The 18889-nt window shown below is 38.1% G+C and overlaps 2 protein-coding genes across 7 annotated transcripts in view; one reads left to right on the top strand and one right to left on the bottom strand.

The window, feature by feature from the left end:
• LOC144965585 (kelch domain-containing protein 1-like) overlaps positions 1-18889 on the bottom strand; it is a 38057-nt gene that overhangs the window by 18782 nt on the left and 386 nt on the right. The window contains exon 1 of one of the 2 annotated variants that reach the window (XM_078901087.1): positions 10206-10620. The exons of the other annotated variant lie outside the window; for it this stretch is intronic. Within the exon in view, the coding sequence (XP_078757213.1) occupies positions 10206-10404 (199 nt within the window). The 5' untranslated portion in view covers positions 10405-10620. Of the gene's footprint in view, positions 1-10205; positions 10621-18889 lie in introns of those variants that run through there. 2 annotated transcript variants of the gene reach the window in all.
• The window catches only part of LOC144965582 (protein white-like), a 66374-nt gene continuing 62466 nt past the window's right edge, over positions 14982-18889 (top strand). Inside the window, exons 1-2 of one of the 5 annotated variants that reach the window (XM_078901080.1) lie at positions 14982-15235; positions 16323-16641. In XM_078901080.1, coding sequence (XP_078757206.1) covers positions 16426-16641 — 216 coding nt within the window. In that variant the 5' untranslated portion in view covers positions 14982-15235; positions 16323-16425. Of the gene's footprint in view, positions 15236-15340; positions 15473-16319; positions 16642-18889 lie in introns of those variants that run through there. The other 4 variants (XM_078901079.1, XM_078901082.1, XM_078901083.1 and 1 more) reach the window with 4 other exon arrangements.

Raw genomic sequence — 18889 nt, 5'->3', positions numbered from 1 at the left:
TCAAAATTACATGGACAAGGTGCCTTATTCTGAATGTCCTGAATCTATAACTCACACATTGGACCCACCCTCTCAAGATTTCTCAAACAAGGGTCTCACATCAATGGGCCCGCAAAGAGAGGATTGTGGATATGCGAGAGACAAAGTAAGGCGAACCCGCCGGCTACCACGGAGAACACCATCTATGAGAAGAACCTTAGAACAGGAGGATGCTCTAATTGAGGCAGGCATGCACAGGGAAAGACGAGGATGGAGGGATGAGACTAGATACATGCATTCCTACCTGCGGATCGCAATTCCACGGATCATCATGGAGACATGAGCAGTGGAGGCCCACTTATGCCACCCCCGTCCAAGGTACAGCTGCCTAAATCTATCTCTTTCAATGGGACAAAAAGATGGGATACGTTTGAATATAATTTTCAGAACTTTTTGAATTATCATAATATTCAACATCTCCGTGACCAACTATTTTTCCTGGGCCTAGCCCTGGAAGGAAAAGCAGCGGATTATCTCTCACGGATCCATCAGTCGATAGTCTTTACAGACATATGAGATGCATATGACACCCTGAGAAATCGATTTGGTGATCAGCAGCTAGAACATGCAACTCTGATACAATTCAACAGCACTACGCAGACTGAAAAAGAAGATGTCTTAGACTATGTTGACAAGCTATGGGAGTTGGCTCTGCAGGCATTTCCTGGACAGTCCCCCCGCAATTTAGAGTCCCAAGTGGTAGCCCATTTTATAACAGGACTATATGACGTGAAGGCAGCCCAATATATTGCATGTCAGGAGTGCACCACGATGGACCAAGCCCTGAGAACATATAAGCTTTTTAAAATTCTCAGCAAGTTGGTTGGCGTGCACGAAAGGATAGACCAAGTACCAGCAACACCGTGCGGTTCAGAGAGCCCTCTATCCAAGCGGTGAATGTGTACGATGAAGAATCTGGGTCAGAATCTGAGGAATTGGAAGACTATAGCCAAATTAGAGCAGTGACTCGCAACACGAGCATTAAGACAGCTGGTGTACAGCAGAAGACTGAGATGAGTGTTGAGGCAATGTTCAAAAAGATGTTATCAATGCATGAGCAGACCCAAAGTAAATTAGACACTCTCATTACACTCCAAAGTCAAGTCTTGGAGGTTATGCAAAGAGGCGCTCGACGTGCCCAGCCAAGATCCCGCTCCAATTCCCCATCATGAAGTGCCTGTTTTTCATGTGGAGGTCAAGACCACTGTGCTAGAGACTGCTCCATGAAAGGTCGCCCAAAGGAAGACAAGGCGCCAAACGGGCAGAGATCAGTTTGAGCCCGGAATTGATCCCAGTTCAAGCAAGGGCAATTAAAGAGGACCCAGTTTTTGAGGCACAACACAGATATAAGACTATGAGCAATTTGTGCCCCTATTCTTCTGACTGTACTAATTTTATGAAACATGAAGAAACTAAGGAAAACCTTGCCCAGCAGAGAAACAACGGAAGCCACAATGTATATCGATCTAGCCAAGATCCAGAACAGATTGTGAAACCTTATTTTGATGAAGAATGTATCTGTATTGCAAGGTTACAGTCAAAATCTGCCCTTAAAGTACAATGTACAATTGAAAACGTCCCTGTACAAGCAGTGGTGGATACCGCAGCAGATGTTACCATCATCTCTGAAAACACCCATAATAAAATCCTACCCACCCCCACTTGTACGAAGTCCATGAAGATCACTGCTGTTTATTTCTTCATAAAATCGGATCACTTAGTTATACTGCTGGAACCCAGCAAGTGACTGATAACAGCAGCTGCATGCTGTAAAAGTGGCTACTTGGACGGGGATTCCCCTTTTTGAGGGTTAAGACGCAAAGTATTGCATTTTCGTGATGTAATATAACACCATATCTAGATGACCACTTACATTACAATAATATTAACTTATGGAACAGACAGTACTACTTTCACTTGTTATGTTGGTTCTTTTTTCGTTTTATTGTGATTATTTTGATAGGTTTTATAAGCAATTTAAAATCCCTACCATTTTAAAATATTTTTGTTGTTGTGCGGACAATAAAAAATTCAAATCTTTAAAATCAGACGTTGGATTCCGAAACTAATTAATGCTTTGTCCAGTCTTAATATTATTACACACAGTAAAACATTCATTTTCTGATTCAACACATTTTAACTACGTTTTTAATGGTCATAAATGTAATGGGCTGGACATCTGTATGTTCTCTTCATTTGTATTTTGTATTGTATTTAAAAGATATGGAGATAAGTGGATTAAACAATTTAACACACTCCTAAAGAACATATAAAGCAATATATTGTGTGTGTAGGTTTTACTTCACTATTACAAATAGAAACAAAACCACCGTCATTACACCAAACAACAACACCATCACAGTGGCGTAGTAGATAATAGAAGCAATGAATATGGTAGAAAAAGGTATTCCTCTCTCTCTCTCTCTCTCTCTCTCTCTCTCTCTCTCTCTCTCTCTCTCTCTCTCTCTCACACACACACACACACACACACACATACATACACCCATACATCCTGCATATACACACATATTACATACAAACGTAAAAGACAGGCTAAGAGAAATGCATCACATTCACACTACACCTAATTCATACCACTGACAACAACGATATAACATCAACAGTTAGTACAGATAGTATTCACAAAGGCAAGTTTGACTGGGGAAAATAAGAAGAGGGGGGGGGGGGGGGGGGGGGGGGACACTCAAACACAGCCAAGATAGAGAAAATAATAGTGGCACCTCCTAGGAATTAACAGATATTCAGACTTTATTCTCAATATTCACAATGTACAAGTAGTGCAGCTGGTGAATAAAACCTTCCCACACCAATCAACAGAGACATGAATGAAACAAACCCATTCATTTCATAGTTCTTAAATCAGTAACAGATGTGTCTTTAAGAACAATTATTGTAGGGCTACTTGCAGAGGGAGTATATATATATATATATATATATATATATATATATATATATATATATATATATATATATATATATATATATATATATATATATATATATATATATATATATATATATATATATATATATATATATATATATACGTTCCTGTACTACAATAAGTATGACTTCTTCACTCCTTTACCATATTCGTGGGAACGTTTAATGACAAAACTGTAGAATCAGTGTAGTAAAGTGTTCCATGGTCAGTAGGGAGTCCAGGAAATGATTATGACATTGTTTACATTGTGTAACTGGTCCAAATTCATCACCCACGATAGCCTAGACATCTCATAGACTGCTCGATATTCCCAGTGAAATTTGATACCCCATCCCTACACTTGTTACATATTTGTTGAACTGAATGAACATTAGAGCAATAGAAAGTAGACAGTTTGTACTATGTACTAGTGTGAATAATAATAAACTGCAACGTCTGATTGTTGTTGTAGGGATTCCAGAAATATTTGATTTAAACGATAAATGTAGTGAAAATGTGAGTCTACTTTGCTGTGTTCCTGAGAAAGAAATATACTGATGATATCTATGATATTTAGTCCACTGTGTGAGGGGGATTTTAATCTATAACATGAGTGATATAGATTTACATTTAAGATAATTGTGGCTTGGCTATGCCATTATTTATCAGACCAATTAGTCTACTCGCTTCACTGACTGCAGGCACGTGCCATGCCAGAGCGCAGGTAAAGAGAAGGAGAGTAGTGACCTCTTGACCTAGCATCTCAACTAAGTGATCCGCTGGTAAACCACTGTGAGATGTTTGCAGCAGGTAAAGATCAAAGCTTCTCTGCAAAATTGGTGGGACCACTGCACTTTCGATTGGGAGAGATTCATCTGCTAACTCATATCTATGTTGCTCCCATTTTCGACCCAATGCTATTAGGAATAGACCTGCTGAGGAAATTAAGGGCAAAGATTGATGTGGAAAAACTACAATTATTTTGTCAAAATCAAATTATTCCTCTTGCAACAAATTCAACTGAAAATGTAAGTCCCAAGTGTGACATGGCACAAACAGGTTTACCAATGGATGATGGAAACCGAACAGCTATCAAGATTGCCATTCCCACAAATTGATCATACCAGCCCAGTCAGAAGTAATCACTAATGTTGAGTTAAACTATCTGCCCAATTCACCGTTTATGTACCTGGAACCATATAGAAATCTGCCAATTTCTGTGGGCCCTACCCTGCACGTAACCAAACCAGTTGTTACAGTGTGCTTAATCAACACAGGTGATGAATGCTTCCTCAAAAAAAAAAAAAAAAAAAAAAGGGGACGGAAATAGGACAACTGCTTCCCCTGGAAGCAAGAGATATAATTGAGGATGACGAAGATGACTGGCTGAATTTAACAGAAGTGGACGAACTCAGCAACCCCACGACTAAAACGGAGGGGGAATGCTCCATATCAAGCACTTCCTGCCAGCCGATCCAACTACCAGACAAACTTATAGATCTCTGGCAGAGAGTTACGTCCATTCTGGGAGATGAGAGATTAGGTAAAGTTGAACAATTGCTGTGGGAATATCAAGCAATACAACACCACATTGATACAGGAGATGCAAAGCCAATTAAACTAGGCTTGCGACGTACCCCCGTTCACTTTACCAAAGAAGAAGATGAAATGTTAGACAAGATGCTTAAAGCAGGGGTAATACAACCTGGAGCTGGGCTGCTGCAACGGCACTATTGGTACGGAAGACAGATCTGTTTGTGCATCCAATTTGGCTTATTGGTAGATCCCAGTTCATGAAGATTTCTAGCACAAAGCAGCTTTCCGTACATACCAAGGACGCTTGAGTTTAATAAACTCCCCTTGAACTGTTCAATAACCCTAGGACATATTCTAGAATAATCAAGTGCTGAGAGGGTTAAACCAAAAAGGATACTAGCCTTCCTCGATGATACCCTTGTCCTTGGAAAATATTTTGACGATCGTCTTTCAAACTTAAAACATCTCAGCTCCATGCCCAACAGATAAGACTGGTGGACGCTGCACAATAATATATTATACAATAAGCCAGAATCTCTTCTTACTTCACAATGACCACTTTGGACGAATGAAGTGATGGAGAATAAACCTGCTGAAATTGCCACTTCAAGAGATTTTGAAATTGTGTGTAAGCATATCCAGTACATGACATCAAGAAGCATGAAATAGCAAAGAGAGTGAGATCACAAGTCATATATATCTTCTTGCCACCCTCCAGTGATGTCAATGTGTTACTTAAGGCTGCTTACTGTGGTTAAAATATAAAAGTAAATATGAGCGGCCAGGACCTAACAAATGCTTCCATTGGAGTGATTGAGAACTGGCCCCCACCAAAGTCAGTTAAAGATATCGAAAGATACGTGGGGTTAGTAAACTTTCACAGAGCATTCATAAAAGATATGGCAAAAATCATGGAACCACTTACCAGGCTGTTGAAGAAAAATAAATTCTGTTGGGAGTCCGAACAGCAGCAAGCTTTCGATCAATCGAAGTCGATCCTATGTACCCCGCCTGTTCTAGCGATTCCCATGTCCCAAGGCCAATTTATACTGGACACTGATGCTTCTGATTTCGCTATAGGTTCAGAGCTCCTCCAAATACAAGAGGGAGTAGAGAGAGTCATAGCATATGGAAGTTTTACTTTAACATCCCAACAAAGGAACTACTGCACGACTCGGAAGGAATTGTTGGCAGTTGTTAGATTTACCAATCAGTTCCGTCACTAGTTATTGGGGAAAGAATTCATATTGCGCACGGACCATAGGAGTCTAACCTGGCTGATGAATTTCAAGAGACCAGAGGGCCAACTCGCTAGATGGTTAGAAGCGCTGAGCATCTTTTCCATGAAAATTGAATATAGACCTGGGACCAAGTTAAAAAACGCAGATGCACTCTCCAGACTACCTAAAACCGACACACCTTGCCCACATTATGCAGACATGATAAACCTGAAGGATTTACCCTGCAGTGGATGCAATTACTGTACCCGCGTACACGGGATGTGGTCAAAATTCTCAGATGACATTGATGATGTTGTCCAGTTACCTATCATCAACCCTGAAATCAAAAGAGCACCCAGGTGTGAAGAGAGATTGTCATCTGGAATTCGCATTGTTGTCCGAGATCTCTCAAGTGCTTGTCCTCACAACCAGATCAATTCAGAAGAAATATTCACAAATACTAAGCAAGAGTGGAGAGAAGCACAAGCTGAGGACCCCAGCCTAGTGTTTTTGGTCAACTGGTTCAAAGACAAGACAGTACCACGCCAAGCAGATCTCAAACTGGCAAATGCGGCACAGAAATTTTACTGGCTAAACCGTAACCTTTTCTACCTGCAAGACGACATCATATATAAAAGAGGTACGGATGAAAGAGACCTACTAGTGGTGCCCCCAAAGTTTAAGCAAGAGGTCTTAAATCTATGCCATAACATTCCCAGTGCAGGACACCAAGGATTGCAACGAACGAAATTGAGGATTAAGGGATCCTATTTTTGGCATAAAATCTCAAGGGATGTCCAACAATATGTTCAAGGCTGCTGCTCATTATGTAACCAAAGTAAACATAGAAATAAAAAATATCGGCACCCCTTGGTACAGAATCATGCAGGCATACCTATGGAAAAGGTACATATTGATTTTCTTGGGCCCTTGACGAAGACGCGTAATGGTAATGAGTTCATCATGGTGATCATCGATCAATTCACGAAGTGGATTGAGTGCATACCCTTACCATCACAAGGAGCCGAAATCACTGCAAGAGCAGCCGTGAATGAGTTCTTCTCTAGATTTGGGTACCCCCTAGAAATAGTATCAGATCAAGGAAGAAATTTCGAGAGTAGCCTTTTTAAAGAAATGTGTCGGCTTCTCCACATTAAAAAGATGCGAACTACCGCCTATAGACCCTCAGCAAATGGCCAGGTAGAAAGGATGAACAAGACGTTGATGGCAGCAGTAAGAAGCTTTAGCCACTCGAAACCCAACACCTGGGATGAATATGTGCCACTAATTGCTTCTGCTATCCGCAGTTCAGTCAATCGACACACAGGCTACACACCAAACAGATTGATGCTAGGAAGGGAGCTGACAACTCCAAGTGATCTGGTGACACCTGGACCCGCAAGAGAACATGAACTCACTGAGGAGCATGTCATAAAATTACAAGAGAGCCTAGAGCTGGCTCATGAGACTGCTAGAAAAACCCTAAGGACAGAGCTTAAAAGGATGAAACGTGACTATGACCTGAATATCCACGTTCACACCTTCAAAAGAGGCGATGCTGTGTACCTCTTGAATAGGAAAGGTGGAAAAACAGTGTCAAAGAAATTGAAGCCAGTTTGGATTGGCCCCGCTATCATCATGACGGTTTTTTCCCCCTTTGTTTATCGAATTAAGCTCAAAAATAATGAACTGAAAGTAGTCAACCATGACAACCTAAAGCTGTGCACTGACTCCTCATTACCGAATTGGATAAACAAAGAACAGCAGTACATAATAACGGGTAATGCCCTGACCTATTGCCTTTGCAACCAACCCGATGATGGTGATACCATGATCCAATGTGATAACTGTTTTGAATGGTATCACGGGCGATGTATAAATTTAACGAACCGACAAATGGCTCAAATAAGTCAATATCATTGTCCCCAATGCTCAATGTGAATGAAGTAAAATAACTAATCAATCTTCTTTTTATGCACAGCACCATGAACCGCCAGACTGAGTTCAAAGTCATCCAGCTGATGGCGGAATTTCAGGCCTTTCGGGACGCCCAAGACGCCCAGAAAGGAGGGGACAGACACAATGGCAGGCAAGGCAGAGGGAGAGGAAAGGGTAGAGGCCATACCTCCCCATCGGCCCGGGGTAGAGGCCACGCCTCCCAATCAGTCCGGGGTAGAAGTTTAGAAGGTATGGATCCCCATCAGAACGGAGGAGAGGAAGGGGTAGAGGGTACACCTCCCCCAGGTACAACTCCCCAACAAAATTCAACTCCCCTGCCAGAAGAGAGAGGAGAAGCCGGTACAGGCCCTACCAAACCCATACCAGGCCAGAGGGTTCTAGGGACCACCGGAGAGGCCCAAAGCCTGCCTCACACAACAAGCCTGATGATACCAGGGGTCACCCCTCGGAACCACAGGCTAGACGACAGGCCCCTCGACCTCGAACGCCAGATGATACAAGGGAGAATCCCTGTGAATCAATGGCGAAGAGGGAGAGCCACTCAGACAGCAGTGGAAATGGCAAGTCGGCCAGGAGGAATGGGGCCAGGCAAAAGCAATTCCGGCTGCTCAAAGAGGAGAATGCAGCACTCAAGGAGAGCCTAGCCCACATTCGAAATGACCTGAAGGAAACCCAGGCAGAACTGGCCCGCCTGAAGGGAGAGTTTAGGAGCTTTCAGCCTGACAAGTCAGCAGACTTAGATCTGCTCATGGACTTGTCTGAGCAAGAAGGTAAGTGTGTGGGACTTATTGATGCCCATTTCCATTTGGATCGATGGCACAAAGGGAAAAAGGGTCAAATTGACATGTTAGAGCAGTTACTAAAGTTCCATGTCAACCCCGCCCCCTCAGTTGATTTACCTATCCTGGGTGGGATGATAGTCTACTGTGACCCCATAAACTTTGCCCCCGAAAGCGAGCTAAGAGCGCTGAAAGGCAAATTTCCTAACTTTGGCATGGCCATAGGTATCCACCCTTCCCACGCCACTATGAACCGTAAAGCATTGTCTTATGCTATGAAGGAAGTCAGACGGTTGAGTCAAAATGACATTATCCAGGGGTTGGGAGAAATTGGCTTTGATTGGACAAAAAGGGGAACCCAAGAAGATCAGGAACATGTAGTGGGAACACTCATAACAGGTGCAAATCCCTAAAACCAATAATCTTACATGTCAGAGGGGAAAGTTCTGATAATTTTGGAACCCGAGCATATATGCATTGTCTAGATTTTCTATCTAAGAGGTTAAGTAAAGAACAATTCCTCCAATTGCACTCCTTCTCAGGTAATGGTGTAGTTCTGGACAAGTGGCTCGGTAGGTTTCCAAATACCTTTTTCAGTTATTCAGGCTTAATAAAAGCATTTAAAAGAGAGCAGCTAGAAGCAGTGAGGAAAACCCCAATTAACAGACTCCTGCTTGAAACAGACTCCCCATATTTACCTTTCAATCCCCTGGTAAAGCGAAATCACCCACACTACTTAGGGGAATCTGCTAAGGCCATCGCAGATTTAAAAGGTTTAAGCTTAACTGACATCCTTGAATCCAATTTCAAAAATTTTGAGCAAGCATTCAAGATACAAATAGATAAGGGAAGTGCAGCATTCCACTCTGTCATTAAATACTAGCCTAAATATTAAGCTGCACAGAACAGGAATAATCCCTTTACTATTTTGCAGGCTCCTAAGGATACCTCTCCCTTCGTGTATATATATTGTACAGCCATACCCAGATGTGGACCCCTCCCCCCTTTGTATATAAGACCGTCCAGGAGGAAGAGTTCGCCCCTGAGGATTTTTTTTTTTTTTCTTGTGTTTAGTGTAAATATTCCAAACTACAAATTTTTATTGATTTTACTCAACATAATCTTCGGATTCTCATAAGGTAAGAATTTTCCTTTTTCCCCTTATGACTATAACTATTGAAGTGATGCATGAATTAGAAGGGGGAGGAATGTGGGGAAGATTATTGTGATAGGTTGTTGTTGTTGTTGTTGTAAGTGTTTGTCATGTCATGACTGTCAGTGTCTCGATCGAGCTGTTGTGAGTAATCTTGATGTTGTGCTCGTTCACTGTCTCCCGCGTAAACGTGACGTCATCATTTCTACCCTTTAACAGCTCGCGACACCTTTCATTCTTTCTCTTGAACACAGTACACAGCCTTATTCAAAACAGACATACTATTCGCCTTTCGTTGAATCTTCGCCAGATCCGATCCGCCATACTTTTGGTATGTTATAAGAATCAGGCTATACCGGGACGATTCCCGAAGTGCTCTAGAGCATTTTTTAACCGCCCATATATGTCCTCTACATATATGGAGAACGCCCACTTCAGTGGAGACTTTTTCTGAACTTTTTCCTTATTTTTTACATCGTGAACGAGATTGGGAAATCCGTTCACGACAAATGTATAGTAAATAAATTATATAATCCTATCAACATTATATCTTGTGCTCCATGTATCACACCTACCTAAATCAAAAACCAGTAGTTCATTGGTTTCTTTTGGTTCATCGCCTTGACCCTGCTCTACTCCCCCAAAAACATAAACTTTGTTGGAAACGCTGCATGCTACCTGTCCTTCCCTGCCAGCAAATGGGAACGCTGACTCATCCTCAAGTTTTTGTATTACAACGGCAGGTCCGCTATTAACACAAGCTTCTCCGTTCATTGTTATTTGAAAGATTGAATGGTTTTAAACAAATAAAAGAACGACACCACTAAACACAACTTCAAGAATTCAGACTCTTGACTCTTGAGATCAATGATGGAAGACTTCCGCGGTTTTTCGACAAATTCGAGGAAATGAAACTTCATGATGTGGAGAACGGATATTTTTCCACGAAAAAAGAGGATAATGAAATTCCCCTGCGCCAGCTCATTTAACCTAAAAACATACAATAAAAAAGAAAAATGAAAATGTTGCTGCTTGAAGCCCGAAGAAATGAAAAAAAATAGGAAGTGAAATGGAAGTTTCAATACGGAGACAGATAATAAAATGGACGTTCTAGTTTCACCTTTATCAACAAGTCATCTCGTATCAAATCAATACAGGATAAATAAAACTGATAAAGGGTGAGCTGAAACGTCCATACTATCTGTCTTCGTATAATAAATTGAAGCTTCAATTTCATTTCCTAATGTTATTTAAAAAACATAAAGAATAGATATATATATATATATATATATATATATATATATATATATATATATATATATATATATATATATATATATATATATATATATATATATATAAATGTAAATTTTCACTCACATTATTCTTGCCAGAATTCTGCCGACTGATGAAGTGGGAACACAGAAACGAAATCGTCTTGGCAAGAATAATGTGAGTGAAAATTTACATTTATATATTAGCTCTAACCACCATTATCGAGCACTTTCGTACCTACAAGTACCCGCCAACACTCATAAATATATATATATATATATATATATATATATATATATATATATATATATATAGGGATAGTATTATACGCGCTCTGAGCAGTTCAACAAATATAATATAATACAATACAATATAATATAATATAATATAATATAATATAATATAATATAATATAATATAATATAATATATAATATAATATAATATAATATAATATAATAATAATAATATAATATAATATAATATAATATAATATATTTTATAACCTCCTCCTCTTCCTCCTCCTCCTCCTCCTCCTCCTCCTCCTCCTCCTCATCATCATCATCATCATCATCATCATCATCATCATAATCATCATCATCATCATCATCGTCATCGTCGTCGTAATCATCATCATCATTATCATCATTATCACCACCACCACCACCACCACTACCACCATCAGCGTCATCATCATCATCATCATCATCATCATCATCATCATCATCATCATCATCATCAGCAGCAGCAGCAGCAGCAGCAGCAGCAGCAGCAGTAGCTTCCTTAGCAACAACAGTTTCATCAACACTGGCTTGACAATTACCAACAATCTGTCCTTTAAAAGAAACCAAGTACCTACTTCTTCAGCTAAAGATGATTCAAGGATAAATATTCCAAACTGTGTTTCTTTCATTTTAAAATGCTGTACTATGCTTGGTTACATGAAATTGGCATAGTTATATCTTACATAATGGTGACATCCTTATCAAGGCATGGATCAATAGTTCCCCTATGACGACTTATTGAATATAACGTATTCATTTTTTGTTGCTGTTGTCAATATTATTTCATACATTGTGTGGTATAATCAGTTCCAAGTGGATATGTTATAGTGACAGAGACAATCTGCAGGCATCATAGTTCATAGTCTATTAAATGTTTTGAAGATTTTTCAAAACTCGTCTCTCGGGTTCTATTGAAAAAGATGGTTTTTGAAATTTTAAAAATAATATAGTATGAGAATTGTTAATCAAATATATTACTGCTAGTGATAACCTACAAGAATTCCCTTACTTTTAATGGATTTTGAAAAAAAGATGGTGTTTTTTTTTCGTTTTTTTTTTTTTAAATATTAAATGGGTGGCGTTTTTATGCACCTCCGTTGGAGGTGTACAAAAACGCACCGTTTTTATGCACCTCCGTTGGCGATGATGGCTAATTAATGAAAATGTTGCTGTATACGTCCATGAGGTTTAAATAGCTTTAGATTGTAGTTTTGCACCTTGCTTAGTGATTACCGATGTACGCTTATACAATGATAATAAATTGAAGAATAATAACAATAAATTTAAAAAATCAAAGGTAAAAAGAAACATGGCACACAAAGACTGATCTCAAATAAATGAATAATTTTAGAAAATCGAATTTTTTTTTAAAAAACTTGATAAAACGTTTTTGAAAAACAACAAACAAAAAAAAAAAAATTAAAAAAAAGAAAGAAAAATAAAAACAAAAATGTCTACAATGGGAATCGAACCCAGTATTTTCAAGGTTAACCTCTGACAGCTTATCCCCTGCGCTACGGAGCCACCTGACTATTCATCACATTTAATAAGGTCTCTCTAAAACATTATTTTACCTTCAATGCAACTTCTATTTCTAGTTTTATATTTCGATTTTTTAGATTATTGATATCCTACAGATGTCACAATATAACTTTTGTCATATCCAGATACAGAAACACAATATCGCTGATGAAATTGGGTGGAATGCGCATGCGTGACGGAGGTGTATAAAAACGATCCGCTAAGATACACTGTCAACGGAGGTGCATAAAAACACTACGTAGAAGGTACATTAAAAAAAAAAAAAAAACAGTTTAGCGGTAGGCCTATTCACCCGTCTAATCTAATTCCGCTGTTTTGTTGATTTATTTATTGATCAATTTTGAAGTTCGCACAAATTAAGTATGTTGTCTCCACTTGAAAACTTTATAAAAGAAATGCAACTTGTAATTTGAGATTTTTTTGTATAGTATATTTTCATCACCAGTCCCAATGTTAACTTTCTTTCCACCACTCTATCATTTGCATCTAGAAATGTCCAAATTGAACCGAATCCAGATTTTGGTGAATGACCATCGAGTCACAAACTGCATTTAAAAAAACAAAAAGCTCAATGACCAATCAGTTGTCCACTAAATTGATCCACTGAGAACTGATTTGGTCCACATTATAATCTTATTTTACTCACCTTGGCATGTTATTCAAGATATTACGCAATTATTCTGAATCCCCGTAGAATCTTTATTGCTCACACTATTTTATATAATAATATACCTAAAGAGAGAGCATTTATAGCTTTCACACGGTGGTTCCTGCCATTCATCCCGTTTCGTCCCCTTGACTATTTATTTCCTGTATGAAAAGGCCTGAGATATCCATTTAAATGCATGTCAAAAACACATACAGGTCAGGCCCAGTTAGTGAATATTTCTCACAATATTTTGACACACTGATAAAGGAATTGCATCGCAAAACCTGACGATACGATGCATTTGTTTTCAATCAGTTGACGTAATGCACTGTATGTTGATTGAAGAACTGAAGGCTCATACCATAAGATAACAGTTAAAAAGACATCCATGCAATAGCTTGATAGGCAAAGCAACAAGAAGTCACACAGCAACCATCAACTGTCTCAGCTCGAGTCTGTGTCAGATGTTCTTAATCGGATAATTTTAGAGAAGATAAACAATCCATTTGATATATATATATATATATATATATATATATATATATATATATATATATATATATATAGTAATAATAATTCATTGCTCTTGTATAGCGCATACCATAACTAGGTCATGCTCTATGTGCGTCACAGTTACAAGTATGACAATCTACTAATCACACACACACACACACACACACACACACACACAAACAAACACACAAATAAAACACTTTCAGTTATTACTCCAAAGAAGAAAACATCGATATCAGATAAATGTGAAACATTGACAGAGACTTTAAAATATGTTTTTGTAAAAAGAAAAGTAATGGTTTAGCTTTGATGGTCCCAGAGGCTTCTGGACGGCTTTCATAATATGGCTTCTTGCGGCTTCATTGGCCTCCAGACGACCTCCGGTGGGCTCTGGACGGCTCCAGATGGGTCCGGATGGCCCCAAATGGCCTCCGGGTGGCTCAAGGGAGTCTCAGTGTGAGTCTGGACGGCTCCAGACGGTCGGATAGCTCCAGAATTCCATACGACCCCCAGACGACTCCGATGGATGGCTTCAGGTGGCCTCCGGACGGTTCCAGGCGGCCTCCAGATGGGCCCGGACGGCCCCGGACGGCAAATAGTAGGACCCAATGTAAGTGTTAGTTATATTAAAGGGAATTCAGTAGGCATCGCCGCCATAACAATTCAGGTTATCAGACCTGCATTTAGGTAGATACCAGCTTCACCCGATTATTGCAAATTTCAAATACACGAATAAACAGTAAATTTATTAAAGATATTTATAATTCAGGTTTATTAGAACTCTTACAAGTTATATATTCTTTTCCTTTAAAAAAAATTTCGCCTTATGTTTTTATCTGCAAGGCACGCCTTCTGCATGATTTGAATGCGTTTTCCATATCCATCGCCAATCACTGATTTCAAGTTGTCATTAATATTCATGAGCTTGTTTTATTACCTACAATTAGATGGCCATCTCCGGCCAATGTCCAATGAGAGAGACGCTGGTCAATAATGAACAACAATCGGTTAACAACGATGTTAGTTCTATTAATATGCAAACACCCTCTAATCGCCTTCGATGTTTGACAGTGCTGGCTAATCTTTGTTGTATCTATTCGACCATGACCGTGCTGTACCACACTCGAGACACGTTGTCTTTTACTTTTATTGTTTTGGTTGAGTAGTCACGTCACATCTGATCTCTTTGGTTTACATGTGATAAAGGGCTTTCACGTTACTATCCTTTTTATCTTTCTGTGGTGATTAAAACAAATAACGGAGTGCAGTGCGTAATTCTGCTCTGGATATAAACACAAGTTCATTGTCTTGTGGTGTGATATGTGAAAACATTCAAAATAAAAGTAACAATCTAAATATTCAAATATTGCCATCGATACAATAATATATATACATATATTGATTTTCAGTTGCCCTCGTTTATTTTTTGACGATATATATATATATATGGATGGTGGTGGTGATGATGATGATGATGATGATGATGATGATGATGATGATGATGATGATGATGATGATGGTGATACAATATTCATAACAATTATTGTCATATCAAATGTAATAATTATGATGCTGTTATGGTAATAATATGATGGTGTTATTATTATCATTATTATTATTATTATTATTATTATTATTATTATTATTATTATTATTATTATTATTATTATTATTATTATTATTATTATTATTATTATTATTATTATTGTATTATTATTATTATTATTATTATTATTATTATTATTATTATTATTATTATTATTATTATTATTGTTATTATTGTTATTGTTGTTGTTATTGTTATTATTATTATTATTATTATTATTATTATTATTATTATTATTATTATTATTATTATTATTATTATTATTATTATTATTATTATTATTATTAATATCATTATTATTCTTTTTTAATTTAAAAGAAATCTAGGGCTTTTATAGAGAGCAATATCCACTAAACGTGCTAAAAGCGCTTTACAAGAGGTCCCTAGCCAACAGCAACACTTAACATGTAGGGTGAGAGATGACGCATATTAGGCGATATTGCTATTTTTTCCCGAGAGAAACAGCGCTGTTAATGGCCAGATACTCATTTCACACCTAAGTACAGTGACAGTGAGAGAATGCGAGGAAAGAGCCTTTTCCAACTATGCGCGCACAGAGCGAGATTCGAACCCAGGACCTTTCGATCGGAAGGCGAATGTCATAGCCGCTTATTATTATTATTATTATTATTATTATTATTATTATTATTATTATTATTATTATTATTATTATTATTATTATTATTATTATTATTATTATTGTTATTATTATTAATATTATTAATTTTATTATCACCATCATCATCATCATCATTATTATTATTATCATCATAATTATTTTCACCACCATTATTACGATTATCGTTATCATGCCTTTCAAGTAGGGACGAAATATTTTGTGAACTTAGATATATCGAAAGTTGAAATATATTTCCCTGAGAAAGCAACAATTAAATTGAACTAGAATATTGTGCAACTCGGGTAGAAATGACAAGTTTTTCGGAATCTTTGAACGATCTTAGGACTGAGGGTTTCTACAGCCCTGTAGCCAGTGACCGCGAGGACGGTGATGATGACACGGCCAGTACTGGCGGATGGATTAGTCCCATTCTTTACCAGGGTGGTGGGCATTTCAACACAAGCACTGAAGGTTCAACAGCCCTTAATTCCAACTCAGATGATGTTGACATTATCATTGATGAGGTAAGATGTTTAATATGTCTTCAATGAACAATAAGATGAAATAACATTTCTTTCAATATTCCCTATATCCCCAAAGTGCCAGTGCGACCGCTCGCCGACCTCTCTCTCTCTCTCTCGGCCAGGCGGAGGGTGTCGTGTCAATTGGATTCCGAGTTTGGCACTGACCCCATGACTTTTTATTCTCTGTTGTGATCTGGCACTTCTCCATACACTATATTTCTCATCATTATCGATACATATGCCCGCTCCACATTTCAAAGTTCAGAATCAAAATGTTATGATAAAATTGATGTTAAAAATTCAGAAATAGGATTATAATTCAACATTCACATATCTTATCAAAAAAGTCTCTCTATGGTGACACAATACATTATCTCTGTGATAACTGTGGAAGTTTTCAGAAAATTTCATTGAATAGATTCTGAGAAACGTTTGACACAGTATCCAATACCCTTAGAAAAATGACATATTGAGAAAATAGAAAAACAGCTTCCCGTTTTTCACACTTTTCTTACTACCTGTACCATTTTGGACTGTGTTTTTCCTGCCTTTATAGTCTACTTTAAGAATTTAGACTTCAGTTATATTATTTCTAAGATAATAAGATATCATTTTCCACCAAAATCTCAAAATCAATTTTTCGAAGGATTTTCCAAATACGTAGACAGATTGAGCCAACCCCTGTTACTATCAGGTAACCTCCAGTGTCCGAAGCGAGGGCATTTTCCTTGTGTCTCAACAACACTACCACCACCAACACCACCACCATCACCACCACCAACACTACTACTACTACTACTACTACTACTACTACTACTACTACTACTACTACTACTACTACTACTACTATTTCTATTACTACTACTACTACTACTACTACTACTACTACTACTGCTGCTGCTACTACTACTACTACTACTACTACTACTACGACTACTACTACTACTACTACTACTACTACTACTACTACTACCACTACTGCTCCTACTACAACAACAACAACTACTACTACTACTACTACTACTACTACTTCTTCTTCTTCTTCTACTACTACTACTACTACTACTACTACTACTACTACTACTACTACTACTACTACTACTACTACTACTACTACTACCACTACTACTACTACTACTACTACTACTGTTGATATCACCATCACCACCACCAACACCACCACTACTTCTATCTGTCTGCGCTGTTCAATTTTTATCTTATTCATCAGAATATACTATGTGATTACATATAAACAACAAGCAACCTGTGATATTCTGGACTATTTATTGCTTTATTTCACTTGATTGTGACAAATTTGTAAGCATTGGATGACATTTTATCTCTTCGTCATGATTGTGTACAACCCGACAATTTTGAAATCACTCCGGCCGGTCGTGAACACTAATAATAATATTATCAACTACAAAAATTAATGTGTTCCGTGTTCACCCCTCGTCGGAATAACAAAAGAGGAAAGAAAGGGGGCGTTAAAACACGCATGCAAGATAGAAAATGTAAGCCTGTGTTACCGGTTGTTGTTTTTGTTAATGTGAGATCTATCAACAATAAAACAGACACATTAATTGCATGCGTGTCAACAACACACGGATGAATATAGAAATTCGTCCATCATCTGTTTATCTGAGACGTGGATACACACAACTCCAGACAGCAGTCTTCTTATTGACAACTTTACGTTGTTGAGAAGTGATAGAATTGAAAATAACACAGCAAAGAAAAAATAAAAAATAAAAGGGTGTGTGTGTGTGTGGGTGGGGGTGGGGGTGCGTGCTTATGTAAATAAAGGTTACTGCCACCCTATCAACTTTAAAATGACGAAAAAACTCTGCATACCCGATGTCGAACTTCTTTGTGTATCAATTCGGCCTTACTATCTACCACGGGAATTCACGAAAGTAAACCTCAACGTGCTATACATTCCCCCAGACGCCTATCCACAAACAGCACTTGACCTACTGTCACATGGAATCAGTGAACAAATGACGACATCACCAGATCGCATCTCAGTAGTAGAGTGTGATTTAACCACGTCACCCTGGACTCTTCTTTCCCAACTGCCCAATTTGAAAGGACAAAACCCGGGTTCTGTTCTAGAGCAATATCAAAAATAGTTATAAATGTAGACAATTGGCACCCTTAGGAGAATCCGATCATGATATTATGAAGAAACTAGTTTGATACAAAGAAAACAAAAATCGACATGGAGGAAGGGAAGGAAAAAGAGTAT

This window comes from Berghia stephanieae, chromosome 2 (assembly GCF_034508935.2).
Source record: "Berghia stephanieae isolate SIO BIC M18660-M18661 chromosome 2, UCSD_Bste_1.3, whole genome shotgun sequence".
NCBI classification, from domain to species: domain Eukaryota; kingdom Metazoa; phylum Mollusca; class Gastropoda; order Nudibranchia; family Aeolidiidae; genus Berghia; species Berghia stephanieae.
The sequence above is the reverse complement of the archived record's forward strand: the minus strand, read 5'-3'. Positions and strand labels throughout refer to the sequence as shown.